Raw genomic sequence first — 19,514 nt, forward strand, 5'->3', positions numbered from 1 at the left:
ATCTGAGATCCCCTTCGGTCACGACACTGACCATAGGATTGCACCTAGAAAGTTACCCTCTGCGGCACAAGTCCGGGCAAGGTTGTTTATGGAAGACCAGCAGTCACCCATGTACATGGCTGTTCGCACACAGGCATCATACAGTCTACCGTTCACTCTAAGCGAGAGGCCCTCTGTTACCAGCAGAAGTAGGAGATCTGTGAACTTTGCCTAACCGATTCTTATTCTACGCTCTCTCAGCATCCATCAACTACAGCTGAGTAAACTGGAGCAACGTGAAATAAAGTGTCCTGCTCAAGAACAAAACACGCAGCGCGGTCCGGGATTCGAACTCACAACCTCATGGTTGTAAGTTTGGCACTCTAACCACTGAGCTATGTGCCTTCACTTTGCTTTTATATATATATATATATATATATATATATATATAGTTAATCCATATATATATCATCATCATCATATATATATATTATATATATATATATATATAGTTAATCCATATATATATCATCATATAATATATATATATATATATATATATATAATATATATATATATAGTTAATCCATATATATCATCATATATATATTATATATATATATATATATATATATAGTTAATCCATATATATCATCATCATCATATATATATATATATAATATATATATATATAGTTAATCCAAACATGAAAACACAACAATGCAAGGATGTGGAACAAGTATAGTGTTATTGGACGCTCAGGAAAGGAAAGAAAGAAGGAGGATTTAATGTTTTGAGCGGAGCTCTTCGTCAGAAACATAGGAAAAGGAAAAATCCAAGGAAGGAAAAAAAATCGCCAACGATACACACGCAGTCACATATTGAATATATATATATATATATATTGTTATATTTCAGAATGGTCATTTTGCCAGTTTAGCCAATAAAAACACACGCACTATATTTGCTAAACTGGCAAAATGACCATTCCAAAATATAACAATATCTGTTTCAACACACGACTTCACATAAAAAATCTTGCACAACAAATATTTATATATATATATTATATTAAATTAGAGACAAAACCACTATTAGGCAAGTCAAACAATGAAAAACTTAAGCCAATACATATGATTAATTTATATTATTTAAATATATAACAAAATTATTAAAAAAATATAATTAATATCACACTACGATCGTTTCATGCCGGCTAACATCTTCAAATTTTTGAGTCGCAGTCATTCATCAGGTGGTTTAAATATTTTTCTTGGCGAGGTTTATATAAATTATTAGTGATGGAAGCAGTATTAGTACCAAGAGGCAATCTTTACCACCAGCTTAGTGTGGATGTCTTGTTAGAACTCTGAATACTGTGTTATTCATCATCATCATCATCATCATCATTATTATTATTATTATTATTATTATATTATTATTATTATTATTATTGTTATTATCTTTATTATTACAGTGGCCTAAGACTAGCACTGAACAAGTTTCTACTCTGAATATTTCACTCATACCATAAACAAAAGTGATCTTTATTTGAAAATGGGTTAGTATTTTTTTCTTTTATACAAATGCATGTGTATCATCATCGTCATCATCATCATTATCATCATGTCCTTGTCTACATTTCCATGTTTGCCTGGGTCAGTCAAAATTTGTTGAAGCAGATTTTCTATAGCTGGGTGTTCTTTTTTTTTTTTTTTAAACCCTCACCTATTTTCAAGCAAGGTGACATTTCTCTTAGTTCCTTTGGGCATGAAACAGTACAGTGACTGGATGTGCTTTTTATGGAAGATAGTTAACAAACCCCTCATGTGTAGCAGTGAATTTTATATGTATACCATCATTATCATTATCACCATCATGTTACATCCATGTTGCATGTTGGCATGGTTGGACAGTTTGACAAGGATCTGATGAGTCAAAGATCTGTTTTCATGCTCTGATGTCTGCTTTGGCATGGTTTCTACCTCTTTTTGTGTGTACTGGTTGTTTTTTTTTTTCATGCTCCTGGCATTACTGCCGTTACTATGTAGCTCAGAAGACAACAAACCCAGGGAGGGAGGTGATCTATATATATAAAACTCAACTTCTGTGTCTGTGTGTGTATCTGTGTGTATATCTGTGTGTGTGTCTGTGTGTTTAACTTCCCGGAACATCTCCTCCAAGCCAACAAATTGTAGAACCACCAAAAATGGGTCACTTAACCCTTTAGTGTTTAAACTGGCCAAATCCGGCCCAATATATTCTACATGTTTTATATTCAAACTGGCGATGTCTAGCCTCTCACACCTAACCTACAATGCCATTCTAAAAATAAGTAATCACATCATTGAAACCTCAAGCTGTAAGATGATCCAGATAATTCAAAACAATTTGAGTGAAAAAGTATTACATTTAACAGAGTAATCTGAACACTAAAGGGTTAAAGTTTAGGCGAATGAAAATTGAACTGCGCTATTTCTGTTCCGAAATTCAGCTCACAAGTGCAAAAATCGATAATGTGTTTGTTTAGGCCTTATCCCATGCATTGATTAGTGAACTTTACTCATTCAGCTGTTTGACGTGAACTGTGTTCACCACGCTTCAAGCATGCGTAAATTGCATGAAAAATAAAAAATCAAGATATAAAAACGGGCAATACTGCTAGTATCTAATAAAGTTGGTTTAAGTTTTATGCCAAATGAACTCATCTACACAACAACAACACCAATTATTGTTCAAGGTAAGTTCGCCAGACATAGAACTTAAACCTACTTTACTTAAACTTCTGAAACACCCATGGCTGCTATATATATGTATATGTATCTATATCTGTCTGTTTGTCTGTCTGTCTGTCTCTCTCCCCCTCTCTCTCTCTCCCCCCTCTCTCTCTCCCCGTCTCTCTCTCTCTCCCTCCCTCTCTTCTCTCTCTCTCTCTCTCTCTCTCTCTCTCTCTCTATATATAATATATATATATATATATATATACAATTCATAAATAAGGGCAAACGAAAAAATCTTCCATGGGTATGAGGAAGTATCTCATTTATTTCTTTTGCCACATGTATCACTGACGAAGGGAGGGCTGTTATAAGCTAACCCTGAAATCGGTCCGATATGGTAATAATGGAATATTTTAGAAATTTCTGTCGACCTTTTTTCGAGTAGCGTGCAGATTGTGAAAAAATTAATGGTTAATGGACAATATGTCCAATTTTTCGGCATATTTGGCATTGAAAATGTTTTCGTTTGCCCTTATTTATAAATTGTTTATGAATTTAACCTTTAAAGGTATTTTTTTAATATGCTGGCCATTGATAAAATTTTTTTTGGGAAAAGAATTTTTTTCGAAAAAATTTTATCCTACATATATATATATATACTCTTTACTCTTTTACTTGTGTCAGTCATTTGACTGTGGCCATGCTGGAGCACCACCTTTTGTCAAGCAAATCAACCCCAGGAATTATTCTTTGTAAGCCTAGTACTTCTTCTATTGGTCTCTTTTTGCCCAGTAAAAGTGTATATATAATATAGGCAAAGATATATATGGCTACTCTATGAAGTTACCCTGGGTTTCATATCCATAAAGTGCTTAGCTTTACAGCATTTGTTCAGACCCTAGGCCTATGGCCTGTCTAGCAAGTTGCCACTCTAGAAAATGGAGGAAGAAAAGACTTCTAGACAGGCTATAGGCCTAGGGTCTGAAGGAATGCTGTAGAGCTAAGAGCTTTATGGATGTGAAACCCAGGGTAACTCCATAGACTGGCCACTTCTATCGTTATATATACACTCTACTTCTCTATAACTCAGAGTGTGCTTTTTTTTTGAATTTATGATTTACTGGTTTGTTCACCATTTTTGTCAGTCTGTGGAGAAATAGCAAAATTTGCCCTGTTTATAATTATATCATATGTTACATATTTATTATATCATACCTTGATACTGTGTGGACTAAGATCCCCGTTGACGAGCCACTTGTATTTATAGAGTGTTAAACACATTTGGTATGCAAATTAGGGACCTCTTCATAGAGCAGCTGCTGCATTTGTTGAGTATATAAACAGTTTGGTTGCCTGTTTCTCTGGAGACTGTCACAATGATGTAGACATCTCTGATAAGAACCTTGGGTAAGTGTCCTCTTCTATAGCCTCGATATATATATGCATGTTCACGTGCAAGTAATGAGATAAAAACCAAGGCTGTGTAGATTTTAGAACATTTATAAATAGGTCTTACAGCTGTTTCTAGGATATTTATTATATTCCTTCATCAGAGACGGTGTGAGAAGATCATCATCATCATCATTTAATGTCCGTTTTTCATGCTTGTATAGGTTGGACGGTTCGACCAGGGTCTTGGGAAGCCAGGAGGCTGTGCCAGGCTCCAGTCTGATCTGGCAGTGTTTCTACAGCTGGATGCCAACCATTCCGTGAGTGTATGGTTAAGCAAATATCTAAATTATCTGTTGCTTAACCATCTTCTCACACTGTCTCCGATGAAGGGATATAATAAATATTTTAGAAACAGCTGTAAAACCTTGTATTGTATTTATAAATGTTCTAAAATCTACACAGCCTTGGTTTTTTATCTCATTAAGGAAAAAAAATTATATATTTATATATATGTATATATATATATATGTGTGTGTGTGTGTGTGTGTGTGTGTGTGTATGTGTGTGTGTTTGTCCCCCAACATCGCTTGACAACCGATGCTGGTGTGTTTACGTCCCTGTAACTTAGCAGTTCAGCAAAACAGACCGATAGAATAATTACTAGGCTTACAAAGAACAAGTCCTGGGGTGGGGGGTTGATTCATTCGACTAAAGGCAGTGCTCCATCATGGCCACAGTCAAGTGACTGAAACAAACAAAAGAATATATACACTCACACGATAATGATCAAAACAAACATGTCAAGGAAAAACCAATGAAAAGGAGAAAATTACAAAACACTCACAAACATACAATGCACTCAGTGGCTGTGTGGTAAGTAGCTTGCTTACCAGCCACATGGTTCCGGGTTCAGTCTCACTGCGTGGCACCTTGGGCAAGTGTCTTCTACTATAGCCTTGGGCTGACCAAAGCCTTGTGAGTGGATTTGGTTGACGGAAACTGAAAGAAGCCTGTTGTATATATGTATATGTTGATTCGCTAGCTTTTGCACGCATATTTTTTTCTCTCCTTCTTTCTGTGTTTTTTTTCTCTGTGTATCTTTCTGTTGAAGAGCGTAGGCTCGAAACGTTAAAGACTTGTTTCATTTATATTTCCTGAGCGCCATACTAATACAATTGTTTGTTTGTATTCCACCTGCCTTCGTCTTTTGTTTATTTCCGTAAACCTGCCTTTGTCTTTGTCTATTTTCATAAAGCTTACCATTATATATATATATATTATATATATATATATATATATATATATATATATATATATATGTGTATGTTTGTGTCTGTGTTTGTCACCCCAACATCGCTTGATAACCAATGCTGGTGTGTTTACATCCCCGTAACTTAGCAGTTTGGCAAAAGAGACTGATAGAATAAGTACTAGGCTTGCAAAGAATAAGTTCTGGGGTCGATGTGCTTGACTAAAGGCGGTGCTCCAGCATGGCCGCAGTCAAATGACTGAAACAAGTAAAAGAGTATACAAGTATATTTAATTCTTCCACAGTTTCATTTCTACCCTACTAATTCAAATTTCTATTTCTTGTTCTTTCTCAAGGGTTTCCTAGGAACCAAGGACAATTCTGAAGAAGAAGAAGTTTTGATTTTTTTTTCTCTTTTTGAACTTGGTTTTGGCCTTGGCAGTAGCTGTGACAAGCACCAACTTCAGCAGTGTATATATAGTTAGTGACCGAAAACTCATGATATTGCTGCTAGCAAGGAGATTTATTCAATGTGTGTTACAGCTTTTCAGTACTTTTACTATAAATATTTACATATTCACGACTGCTAAGATTGAAACATGCTCTCCCGCATCCATTCCATTCATTTAATTAAAGTTTTAGATTTGCATGTTTTCAAATTTAAAAAAAAAAAAAAGCAACAAGATAAAACAAAACAAAACAAAACAAAACAAACAAAGCAGAATTATATACTTTCATTACTTACCTTCAAAGTATATCAAAATGAAGACCCATTTACTTGGATCATGCTCAGATTTTGGGGGCTGCATTTTTCATATTGCACAAGGAACTCCAATGACATTAGTACTTGCTATTCACAGGCATTTCATGGTTGACAGTGGAACTTCTATTATTATAATTGTTATTATGATTATTATTATCATTATCATTATTATTATTATTATTATTATTTCTAAGGTGGCAAGCTGGCAGAATTGTTAGCATGCCTGTTGAAATGCTTGGCAGCATTTCGTCTGTCTTTATGTTCTGAGTTCAAATTCCACCAAGGTCAACTTTGCCTTTTGCCCTTTCGGGGTCGATAAATTAAGTACCAGTTAAGCACTGAGGGTCAATGTAATTGACTTACCCAACTCCCCACAAATTTCAGGCCTTGAGCCTTTAGTAAAAAGGATTATTATTATCATTATTATTGCTATTATTATTATTATTATTATTATTATTACTATTATTATTATTATTATCATCATTAAAGTGGTGAACTGACAGAATCATTAGCATGCTGGGCAAAATGCTTTTCATCCGTCTATACATTCTGAATTCAAATTATGCCAATGTCGACTTTGCCTTTCATCCCTTCAGGACTGATAAAATAAGTACCAGTTGAGTACTGGGGTTGATGTAATTGACTACCCCCTCCCCCACAAATTTCAGGCCTTGTACCTATAGTAGAAAGGATTATTATTATTATTATTATTACTTTTTAAAAATTTTTATGGGCCAGTGTGGAAAATAAAAGATGATATTATTATTATTATTATTATTATTATCATCATCATCATCAAGGTGGTGAGCAGGCAGAATTGCTAGCATGCTGGGTGAAATGCTTAGGGGTATTTCGTCTGCTGCTGCATTCCGAGTTCAAATACCACCGAGGTTGACTTTGCCTTTCATCCTTTTGGGGTCGATAAAATAAGTACCAGTTGAACACTGGGGTCGATGTAATCGACTCATCCCCACCTCCCCCTAGCTGCCTTTGTGGCAAAAATTATTATTGTAATCCTTATTTTTATTTTTATTTTTATCATCATTATTATTATTATTATTATTATTATTATTATTATTATAACTATTACTATTATTGTTATTATTATTTAAAATAACATATGATGTATATAAATATGTCTCTGAACTTATAAAGGAAGATGATTATAATAAATTGTTGATACCAAAGATTAAATCCCCATCAAAAAATCTGTGTTTTCATTATTCTTTCTGTTGGGGTGGCCATTATTGTTTTGATTTATATACATGCATATATACATGTAGGCATGGATTTGTGGTATGACTAAGACGTAGAGGTCATCATCATCATCATCATCATCATCGTTTAACGTCCGCTTTCCATGCTAGCATGGGTTGGACGGTTCAACTGGGGTCTGGGAAGCCCGAAGGCTGCACCAGGCCAGTCAGATCTGGCAGTGTTTCTACAGCAGGATGCTCTTCCTAACGCCAACCATTCCGTGAGTGTAGTGGGTGCTTTTTACGTGCCACCCACACGGAGGCCAGGCGAGGCTGGCAACGGCCACGATCGGATGGTGTTTGTTATGTGCCACCGGCATGGAGGCCAGTCGATGCGGAGCTGGCTACGGCCATGTTCGGATGGTTCTCTTACATGCCACTGGCACTGGTATCACAACTACAAATTCCATTGATGTTGATCGATTTCGATTTCGATTTTGATTTTCACTTGCCTCAACAGGTCTTCACAAGTAGAGTTATGTGTCCCAAGAAGGAAGGTATGCACAGGTGGACTGACTACGTCCCAGGTAGAGGCCACGGGTTATGGCTTCACTTGTCCTGCCAGGTCTTTGTTAGAGGAAAGCAAATCTAACTTCTGACATACCCCTGAAAGCAATTGTCCCTTGATGTCATATGATCCTAGAAACAGTGAAATGCTAAAATTTTAAATTGCAGGTTACAGGCCTAAGTGAGCCTGTGTTGTTGAGTTGGACATTGAAACAACTGTTTCCTAAAACTATTTGACGTATGATTCAATGTTGTTACCAGTGTAACAGTAATATATGAATGGAAAGTTGGATTATTAGATGTGAGAAGTCTCTGTTTTTTTGTTCAGCATGTGTATATTGTTAAATGATTGCATTGGACACGACAGTCCAATGGGAAGCTACTGAAAGGTAGCAGAAGGTTCTTTTCAACAGCGGTATGGCAGAAACGTTAGCACGCCGGGCGAAATGCTTAGCGGTATTTCATCTGCTGCTACGTTCTGAGTTCAAATTCCGCCGAGTGCAGATATGAACAGCATATGGAAACGGTATTAAGGAAGGAAAGGAGAATATTAGATTTATAAGCCCTAAAATTCATTCCATAATTGCCCACGGGCATGTGTCGTAGTGGTTAAGAGCGTGCAGTGACCTGCATAATAATAGTAATAATAATAATAATAATAACATCGAAAAATACATTCGAAATTTCCCCAAGACACCCGTTGAAGCCGAAACGTTGAGGACAAATATCCGTCAATTGTAAATAATGTAGATGCATGAGTAATATTGAATGTATGTTGCTACGTAAGTGCAGAAAAAACAAGCAAGGAGAGAGGAGGTATCTTGATGAACTAATTTGTACGATGAAAATAATTAAAAAGATAGCTGTTGTTAGATAGCACATTGGAAGTGTGCAGATGAGCGCAGACCTCCGCCAAGCAGCTCATTTCCACCCTGAAAATAGCCCAATTTCCCAAACCAACACCGACAAATACATAACCACAGCCATATGATTTTAAGAAAAAAAAAATACCCCTTAAAAACAGGAATCATCTGAAGCAGTTCACAACCACCAACATCATCAGCAGCATTGTTATCATGACGGTTACCTTGACAGTCACTTTCACCACCACATGGATGGATGGAAGCACTCCGTCGGTTACGACGACGAGGGTTCCGGTTGATCCGAATCAACGGAACAGCCTGCTCGTGAAATTAACGTGTAAGTGGCTGAGCACTCCACAGACACGTGCACCCTTAACGTAGTTCTCGGGGATATTCAGCGTGACACAGAGAGTGACAAGGCCGGCCCTTTGAAATAGAGGTACAACAGAAACAGGAAGTAAGAGTGAGAGAAAGTTGTGGTGAAAGAGTACAGCAGGGATCACCACCATCCCCTGCCGGAGCCTCGTGGAGCTTTAGGTGTTTTCGCTCAATAAACACTCACAACGCCCGGTCTCGGAATCGAAACTGCGATCCTATGACCGCGAGTCCGCTGCCCTAACCACTGGGCCATTGCGCCTCCACTTTTCACCACCACAACCAGTATAACCACTGCAATACCACCATCACACAACTAACACTATCATCAACACCACTATTACCACCATCACCTCAGCATCATTATAAAATCGGCATTATAACCACCGATACTATTTTAAAAGTACCAGTTTCGTACTGGGGTCGATATAATCGACTTAATCCCTTTGTCTGTCCTTGTTTCTCCCCTCTATGTTTAGCCCCTTTGTGGGCAATAAAGAAATATATTTTATCCTCCTCCCATACCTATCCCGACCATCGTCATCATCAACACTATCTCTAAACAGCAATGCTACCATTGGTTATGTGGAAACGATGTGATTTCAAGGGGGATAATCAAAGAATGTAACATTGTAATACTTCATGTAAAGTAAATATAACAAAGGAAAAATCCTTCAAGAATCCACAAAAATTCCCGGATCACTACCAAAATTTCATCATCTGTTTCTTGTGTCATTACCAACTTTTCTTGCAAGTTTCATCAAATACTTTTTGAGTTATTTTGCACACAGACGGAGAAACCAACGCAAATGAAAACATAACCTCCTTCCTTGGCGGAGGTAAAAATGCGTATGAAAATAAAAGTAAGGAGAGAGCACGTTAATATTTGTGTTGGCATGTAATTGAAGAATGGTAAAATGTGCGTAAGCGAACAAAGCAAAGAAACAAAAGAATGTAAGTACGAAGCAAAAAGAAATAAAAACATGCAATGCAAACAAATGAAAGAAAAATAAGGACAAATTCTCCATATATACATAGTTCGTTGTTCGGGCACAAGTGCTGAATTAGAAACTCTTAAGGACATGAGAAAAATTTATGAGGATTCTATGAAGTTTAGATATATACGTGACTGCCTGGAAAACCGAAGCAAAAGGGTTGATTCTGTATTTCTAGGCATGAATTATTTATTTATGCGCATTTTTCAAGCCTAGCCAGGCTCATGGGCCCGGTTTCCCCGGTTTCTGTGGCATATGTGTTCTCTCCCCCAGCTGGACGGGACGCCAGTCCATCGCAGCGTTACTCAAGAAACTGGAAGAAAGAGTGAGACAAAGTTGAGGCGAAAGAGTACAACAGGGGTCGCCACCACCTCCTGCCGGAGCCTCATGGAGGTTTAGGTGTTTTTTCGCCCAATAAGCGCACACAATACCCGGTCTGGGAATCGAAACCGCGATCCTCCGACCGCGAGTTCGCTGCCCTAACCACTGGGCCATTGCGCCTCCAAGGCATGAATTGCAGGCTGTATATTTGCTTTCAGTAGTTTTCCGTCATTGTGGGCTTCCATTTTTGTCGGCAGAGAGAGGCTTAGGAGTGTGAAACAACTGTTTCAGCGTTGGAGTTTGCTACGATTATAGAATTGCAGTGTTTGCAATGTGAGGGCATCGGTCAGCGAATGTGTTGAATGATTTTCGCCGGCTGAAACATTTCATATACTCTTTACTCTTTACTCTTTACTCTTTTACTTGTTTCAGTCATTTGACTGCGGCCATGCTGGAGCACCGTCTTTAGTCGATCAAATCGACCCCGGAACTTATTCTTTGTAAGCCCAGTACTTATTCTATCGGTCTCTTTTGCCGAACCGCTAATGGCGGGGACGTAGACACACCAGCATTGGTTGTCAAGCAATGCTAGGGGGACAAACACAGACACACAAACACACACACACACATATATATATATATATATATATATATATATATACATATATACGACAGGCTTCTTTCAGTTTCCGTCTACCAAATCCACTCACAAGGCATTGGTCGGCCCGGAGCTATAGCAGAAGGCACTTGCCCAAGATGCCACGCAGTGGGACTGAACCCGCAACCATGTGGTTGGTAAGCAAGCTACTTACCACACAGCCACTCCTGCGCCTATGTATGTAGGATACTTCTTTTTTTCCCGTTGAGTTGTGAATGTAAGTTGGAAACAGTGTTGCTTCGTTTCTTCTTGCGGGTTTTCCAGTTTAGCATAAGAATAGATACAGTTCCCTAGTATAACAATGATAAACAAAAGGGAAGCTGAATGGATGAATGCGAAAAAAGTTATTTTCGATTCATCATTTGTTTATCGTTAAATGGCTGTATTGGACACGACGGTCCTAAAGGGAATAAAAGAAAAGCGAAACAAAGTTCTTTTCGAACAGTAACGTGGTTATGGCCTGGTTCTGTAGTTATGTAAGCATGAAAGAAAGAAAGAAAGAGAGAGAGAGAGGAGAGATGAGGCGGGGGGAAGACAGATAGATAGATAGTCAGAGGAAGGGAGAATGAGTGGAAATTGAGTATTGCGTAGCATAGTACAGCCCTAAGCTTATAGCAGTTTAAGTCGTTTGTGTTGCAAGATCCAATGTTGACAAAAGTTTAACTGACAAGTCCAGCTGCCTAACTGTTGCTGACTTGACGGTTAGTGTTCAGCTCTCTGTTCCCTTGTCTGCTCCTCTGTCTATTATCTGTCTGTCTTCAAACTTTATAACAGGGGTTGGCTGACTGCTATCAACGAGCTTGATTGACCAGTTCAAAAGCGTTATCATCAGGTATATTCGCAAAATATAGTGCTCAACTTTTTGCTGAATTTGAAAGATCCGGTTGTTGTTAATAAAGAATTTACCTAATTGGAAAAAAATATTTTCGGGCTAAAAATTGAGGCAGAGATTTGCTACAGCTATCAGTCAGTTTCTGACCAATAACCACTAAGTTGGCGTTTGATGCAGTTGAGATGCAAATGATGTAGTCAGTAACATGGAAAGATGACTCTACGTCTTTGTAGTTGGGGTGATGTTCAGGACGAAGGGATAGGTATGACAGCAGGGGCAGGAGCAAGCAGAGGTTTCAGGTTGAGTGCGGCGGTAAGAAGCGTCGTGTCTAGTTTGCGAGTAATTGAATGTAGGAAGAAGTGGATCACTTGGTTTGACGTGTCCGAGAGTTAGAGATTTGGTTATAAAAGCGAGGGGATCTGATATGAGCCAGTGAAAAGAATTTACATCGAGGTGCGAGTGGAAGTCGCTAAGTTTGTAAAAGACAAACGTGGAGAGTGGAATTTAGTAGAAATGGAGAAGTCTGAAAAGTTGAAGGGTTAGAAGAGATGGTTAGAGGTAAATTCTAAGACAGGGTGGAAGGAATTAACGAAGGCAACAATAGAGTGTGAGCTGTCTAATGAGCATCTCATGAGATCGGTAGCACAATTAGTGAGTATTATATATATATATATATATATTAGAAATATTAAAATTACTAAGTCTCTCTAAAGGAAATTACGGCAGCGTTACTGGATATTAAGAGTCTAAAGCTGTCGCTGATTAGCTCCAAGAGGCCATCGCCTCTAGCTAGCTATATGACACACGAACCTGCGTCCATTACAACCTTCGAACAGGGGAGGTCAGCCGCCGACAGCTTTAGTCTTGTGTTTATAGACTGCCATATTAGTATGGCGATAACTATTAATATATATATATATATAAACATAATAAAATAGGGTAATAATAAATTATTATTACCAGTGGCCTATTATTACCCTATTTTATTATGTTTAAATATTGTTTGATAAATTTGTTCGTAAATTTTTTACCGGCATCCTCTCTGTCGCCGGGTATGATTTGCGTCTGCGCAGAGGTTTGAAAAGTTAGGATTTACAAACTGATAGATCTACATGTGGATCTAACAGCCTGTGCATCAGGATTATTAAGGCTGTCCCACTGAAGAAACTATATATTCGGCAAATATATATTTTTTTTGTTTGCTGGAAATAGTTAGAAACCGTCGGTCTGGGATATAGTTGAGATGGTAAATGTTTTTAATTTTCATTCCTTTCATGAATTTATCCCTTTTTGTGTTCTAGCACAACGCTTCCCTATTTGGAAGCCTCTAATTTTATTTATATATATATATATATATATAAGAAAGAAGGAGGCTGGAGGATTTAACATTTCGAGCAGAGCTCTTTGCCAGAAACAGAAAAAGGAAAGGTCCAAGGAAGGGAAGACGGAGAAAGAAAATCACCAACAATACACACGCGGTCACATATTGACTCTTTTATCCTTTTACTTTTTTCAGTCATTTGAGTGCGACCATGCTGGAGCACCTCCTTCAGTCAAACAAATTGATCCCAGGATTTACTCTTTGTAAGGCTACTTATTCTATTGTATTCTTTTTGCCGAAGCGCTAAGTGACGGGGATGTAAACACACCAACATCGGTGGTCAAGCGATGATGGGGGAACATACACAGACACCCAAACAGTTTCCGTCTACCAAATCCACTCAGAAATCTTTGGTCAGCTCGAGGCTACAGTAATAGACACTTGTCCAAGGTGCCACGTAGTAAGACTGAACCCAGAATCATGTCGTAGGGAAGCAAGCTCCTTACCACACAGTCACTATATATATATATATATATATATATATAATATATATATATAGAGAGAGAGAGAGAGAGAGAGAGAGAGAATCTAATATAATAAATGTGAATGTCAGTGTCTCAGTGTGTCACACTTTTTCAATTTTACTCCTAGAGGCCATAGTCCAACATCATACCATTTTGGAATCAGGCTGACTCTGTGAGTAAATTAAAAACATTCCAGACTGAATCCGGATCTACAATTCTGAAATTTTGAATTCCAAAGTTTTCATTACTGTGATTGTTTTTGGTGATATTTTTACATGACTATTTGCAATAATTTTTTTGTTCAATAACAATTTTTATAATCTAAAGGCTTACTCCGTGAGTAAAAAAAAAAAGAACCGGGCCGATCTGGACCTGCAATCCTGAAATTTTAGATTCCTATGTTATATAACATAAGATTATGCTAATAAATTTTAAATGAAAATTTTTGAGTTGGCAATTGCTATATATATCTCCATTTTCTATTAATTTTCATAAATCTGATATATACCCACGTAATTTGCAAGCTCTTCTTTGCAAATTTGGGTATTTAACAGTGGAGCCAGTGAAAGATTGGATGTTTTCATCCATATTTTCCTTGGACTATATATATAAGTGTGTGTGTGTGTGTGTGTGTGTACATATATATATATATATATATATATATATATATATATACACACATATATATGTATCTACATACACATACACACACATATATTTACATACATATATATATAAGTGTGTGTGTGTGTGTATATATAAATGAATATCTATCTATGTATATAAGTGTGTGTGTGTGTGTATATATAAATGAATATCTATCTATCTATCTATCTATCTACTTACCTACCTACCTACCTATCTATCTATCTATCTATCTATCTATCTATCTATCTATCTATCTATCTATCTATCTATCTATCTATCTATCTATCTATCTATCTATCTATCTATCTATCTATCTATCTGCTGCCTTGACTGGGCCGCTGCCAGCTTCCCCTTGGCACGTAAAAAGCACCCACTACACTCACGGAGTGGTTGGCGTTAGGAAGAGCATCCAGCTGTAGAAGCACTGCCAGATCAGACTGGAGCCTGGTGCAGCCTCCTGGCTTCCCAGACCCTGGTCAAACCGTCCAACCCATGTTAGCATGGAAAACAAACGTTAAACGATGATGATGATTATGATGATGATGATATATATACTTGATAGATCACTAGCCACTACACATTCTTTATTTTCTCTCCTTGTTTCTTTCCGTGTTCCTTTCTGTGGAAGGGCATAGGCTCGAAACGTTAAAGACCTTTTAACTTGCTGAGCATTATATTAATACATCTGTTTTGTGGTACCAGTGCCGGTGGCACATAAGAAAACCATCCGAACGTGGCCGTAGCCAGTACCGCATCAACTGGCCTCCGTGCTGGTGGCACGTAACAAACACCATCCGATCATGGCCGTGCCAGCCTCGCCTGGCCTCCGTGCCGGTGGCACGTAAAAAACACCATCCGAGCGTGACCGTTCGCCAGCCTTGTCTGGCACCTGTGTCCGTGGCACATAAAAAAAAAACACCATCTGAGCGTGGCCATTTGCCAGCCTCGTCTGGCACATAAAAAACACCATCCGAGCGTGGCCGTTTGCCAGCCTCGTCTGGCACCTATGTCGGTGGCACATAAAAAGCACCCACTACACTCACGGAGTGGTTGGCGTTAGGAAGAGCATCCAGCCGTAGAAACACTGCCAGATCTGACTGGCCTGGTGCAGCCTTCGGGCTTCCCAGACCTCAGTTGAACCGTCCAACCCATGCTAGCATGGAAGGCGGACGTTAAACGATGATGATGATCTGTTTATTGATTACACCACCTGTCTTCGTCTTTTGTTTTTTTTTTTGTGAATTCTCCCTATATATATATATATATATATATTTACAACCGGCTTTTTTCAGTTTCCATCTACCAAATCAACTCACAAATCTTTGGTCAACCTGGTACCATGAACAAAGACACCTGTCCAAGTTCCCCAGTGGTGAGACTGGACTTGCAGCTACACTCACATACATGTAACTATTTATCATGAATGGAACAAACAATTGTCAAATTAATAAAAAAGACAACAATGACACCGTTTTTTTTATATTAAAAAATTTTTTTATTAATGCTTCCAGATGTATATATTTTGTGTTTTATTACAAAATTTTAAAAAGAAGAAATTTGTGAAAAAAACAAAATATCTGATAAAATTTGTTTTTGTCTATTACATATTATCATTCCCTTTTTATCTGTTGATTTACGCTTGTGCATGTGTGCATGCGTGTGTGTGTTTGTGTCTGGGTGGTGGTTTACATTGATGATAAAAAAAATCATAAAATTCTAGCAATTGGCAAAAAGTGAATGAGGGTAGGGTTATGAGATGAATAATGAATATTAATGAGATGGTGCTTTTTGGGTGGTAGTTTAGTATTTTGGAATTTACCACAAAAAAAAAGATAAATAAAAAATAGAAACAAAATAAAATTTTTTTTATAAAATAACCATAAAAAAAAAACAAATCCCTCTATGTCCCTATTCTGATATTCTTATTTTTTATTCTCTACAATGGTTTCAGTGATTGAACAATGCTGGGGGAGCCACCTATAAAGGTATTTGGTAACGTATTTATTTTATTGAATACAAGGAGGGTGAGAGTCCAAGGTAAACGAGGCAGGTTTTTCTTTTAACTTGGAAAGTACATAAACAGATATGACCAAATAGAACAAGGTGTTTTATTCAACACTGTTGATTATGATTATGTCATCCGCTGCTCTCATACCTACACACATATATACACACACATGCATGCACACACATTTAATATATTTAATGTGTCTAATTTATTTATCTGCATAATTGCCTCTACACCCACTCAGATTGATCTCTCTTTTCACCTTTCCTTACCTTGTGGAATCGACCCCCTGTAAACACATCGGCATCTAAGTGTGCATTAGCTCCCTCCATACATCAAATTGAACAGGTGCATGGTGTACCACACATCAAGTGGTGAATTGACCACAGAACAATGGGAGATGACGGGTTTTGCTACAGAACACAATCTGGACCAGGAGCTAAAACCACAATCTTGTTATGAGTTTGTTACTCAAACCACAAATCCATGTGTCTTCACCTGCATATATATATATATATATATATAGATATATATATATATATATATATATATGTGCATATATATATATATGCATATATATATATATATATATATATATATATTATATGTATATATATGTATGTACATATATATGTATGCACATATATATACACCCATGCATACATGAATATACATATGAATGTATGTATGAAAGAAATTATATTGTGAATAATAGGCATGTTTAAAATGAAGTTTAGTTGGACATGCCCAGACAATGAGAATAAAGGATATAGAGGTTAAAATGACTGGTCAAAATCTGAAGATTTGGGGCCCCAAAGCCAAAAGCTATCATGAAGAAAGGGTAGTACTTGAACCAGATTTGGTGAAGGTGTGACTGATTTTGATTGGTTAGTTGACATGCAAACATACATACATACATATGCATATATATATAATATATATGCATATATATATATATATATATATATATTATATGTATATATATATGTATGTACATATATATGTATGCACATATATATACACCCATGCATACATGAATATACATATGAATGTATGTATGAAAGAAATTATATTGTGAATAATAGGCATGTTTAAAATGAAGTTTAGTTGGACATGCCCAGACAATGAGAATAAAGGATATAGAGGTTAAAATGACTGGTCAAAATCTGAAGATTTGGGGCCCCAAAGCCAAAAGCTATCATGAAGAAAGGGTAGTACTTGAACCAGATTTGGTGAAGGTGTGACTGATTTTGATTGGTTAGTTGACATCAAACATACATACATACATATGCATATATATTATATATATATATATATATTATATATATATATATAATATATATATATATATTATATATATATAATACATACATATATATATATACATACATATATATATATGTATATATATATATATATATATACACCCACACACATAGGTTCCATCCTCTTTGGATGTATTTAGGCAGTGTTTTACATATATGCTCATATATTACAAATACACAAACACACACACACAAATATATATTCTTGCATGTTTATCTATTCTCATGTATATTCACTTTATATGCATACACATACCATATATATACATTTTCACGCATACTTATTTACATACATTTTTACATCTATACATGCCAAAAAACCCAAGTGTGTATAAGTATATATATTTGTATATATATATATGTGTGTGTGTGTGTATATGTATGTATTTATGTATGTACGATGTATATGTGTATATTTGTGTGTCAGTGTGTGTGTGTATTTTTGTGTGTATGTACATATATGATATTTATTCCTAAGATTGGCACAAGGCCTCAAACTTTCACAGGTGGACATAGGAAGATATACTTTATTAAATCAACACCAATATTTGGCTGGTACATTATTTTATAAAACCCCTGAGGGAGGGAAGACCTAGTTGACCTCAGTTACAGTTTGAACTTAGAATGTTAAGTACTGTATTTGAATACGTAAAGGTCTTTTGCCTGATACAACCATTTTGCATATCTACCAAATATTAAATTTTTTATAGAGGTATAAAGCCTCGGTTTGGAGGATGGCTGTAGTTGATTATATCAACCCTAATATCTGACTTGTACTTTATTTTTTGACCTTTAGGAGAATGAAAGGCAAAGTTCAGCTCAGCAGGATTTGAACTTAGAATTTCAAATTCACAGTTAAACACTGCAAGGCATTTTGTCTGTTATTATAATGATCCTGCAAATCCATCTAAAATTGGTTTCAAATTTTGCCACAAGGCCAGAAATATCGGTGATGGGGTGGGTGTAAGTCGATTACATTGACCCCAATGCTCAGTTGGTATTTACTTTATTGACCCTGAAAGGGTGATAGGCAAAGTTGACCTCTGGGGAATTTGAAATCGGAACACAAAGTCAGATAAAATGCCGTGAAGAATTTCGCCTGGTGTGTTCATGATTCTGCCAGCTTGCAGCCTTCAATCCAACTAATATTAACACAGGCTCTGCTTAGTTTAATTACAAAAAAAAAACAAAGAAAAACGGAATATATTATTGTTGTGTTGTGAAATTTAGTCATAGAAAATAGTGAATGTGGAAGCTGAGAAAACAAATATTCACATCTAAGAGAGAAAGATACCCTTTACCAAATGATACAATGGTAATTACAGTTGCATTAATAAATGCATTTGTAGAATTTGCTGCCAATACGATATCATAAACCCATAACTGGTTGGCTTATTTATATTTGATTTAGAAATGCTTGTAATGAGTTGCATTAGTATTGAGTCAAGAATTTAACATTTGTGTTCTTGAAACATAGGATTGTTATCTTGTAATGTACTAATGGAAAGGGATGGATGGTTTCATTGAGAAAAGCCAGTGTCATTGTCTGGAAGTACTGTTTTTAAAATTATATGATGTTTCCAGTTTCTTCTTTAGCAGTGATAATGTTAAATGAGCAAAAAGATATTTGGATATTGTGAGCCTTAGATCTCTGTTTCAAAATCTATTTTATCATTATTATCATTATTATTATCATTTGGAATAATAGCTTGAAATTTTCATACTATGGCCTCATTTTTTTGTAAATCAATTTTCTACATTACATTTCAGTCGAGCTA

The 19,514-nt window shown here is 36.5% G+C and overlaps 1 protein-coding gene and 1 long non-coding RNA gene across 4 annotated transcripts in view; one reads left to right on the top strand and one right to left on the bottom strand.

The window, feature by feature from the left end:
* Window positions 1-6,067, top strand: part of LOC115221514 (properdin) — a 103,734-nt gene extending 97,667 nt beyond the window's left edge. Inside the window, exons 12-13 of one of the 2 annotated variants that reach the window (XM_029791715.2) lie at window positions 1,457-1,540; window positions 5,707-6,067. In XM_029791715.2, coding sequence (XP_029647575.1) covers window positions 1,457-1,513 — 57 coding nt within the window. In that variant the 3' untranslated portion in view covers window positions 1,514-1,540; window positions 5,707-6,067. Of the gene's footprint in view, window positions 1-1,456; window positions 1,541-5,696 lie in introns of both variants that reach the window. The other variant, XM_029791714.2, reaches the window with a different exon arrangement.
* Window positions 1-19,514, bottom strand: part of LOC118766995 — a 31,935-nt gene that overhangs the window by 10,614 nt on the left and 1,807 nt on the right. For both annotated transcript variants that reach the window (XR_005002915.1, XR_005002916.1), the window contains exons 1-2: window positions 18,925-19,514; window positions 9,844-9,846 (exon numbers count right to left, since the gene is read on the bottom strand). The exon at window positions 18,925-19,514 is cut by the window's right edge and continues 1,807 nt beyond it. This is a non-coding gene — a long non-coding RNA (uncharacterized LOC118766995). The remainder of the gene's footprint in view (window positions 1-9,843; window positions 9,847-18,924) is intronic.

The sequence above is a fragment of the Octopus sinensis genome, linkage group LG18, assembly GCF_006345805.1.
Source record: "Octopus sinensis linkage group LG18, ASM634580v1, whole genome shotgun sequence".
Classification (NCBI taxonomy): domain Eukaryota; kingdom Metazoa; phylum Mollusca; class Cephalopoda; order Octopoda; family Octopodidae; genus Octopus; species Octopus sinensis.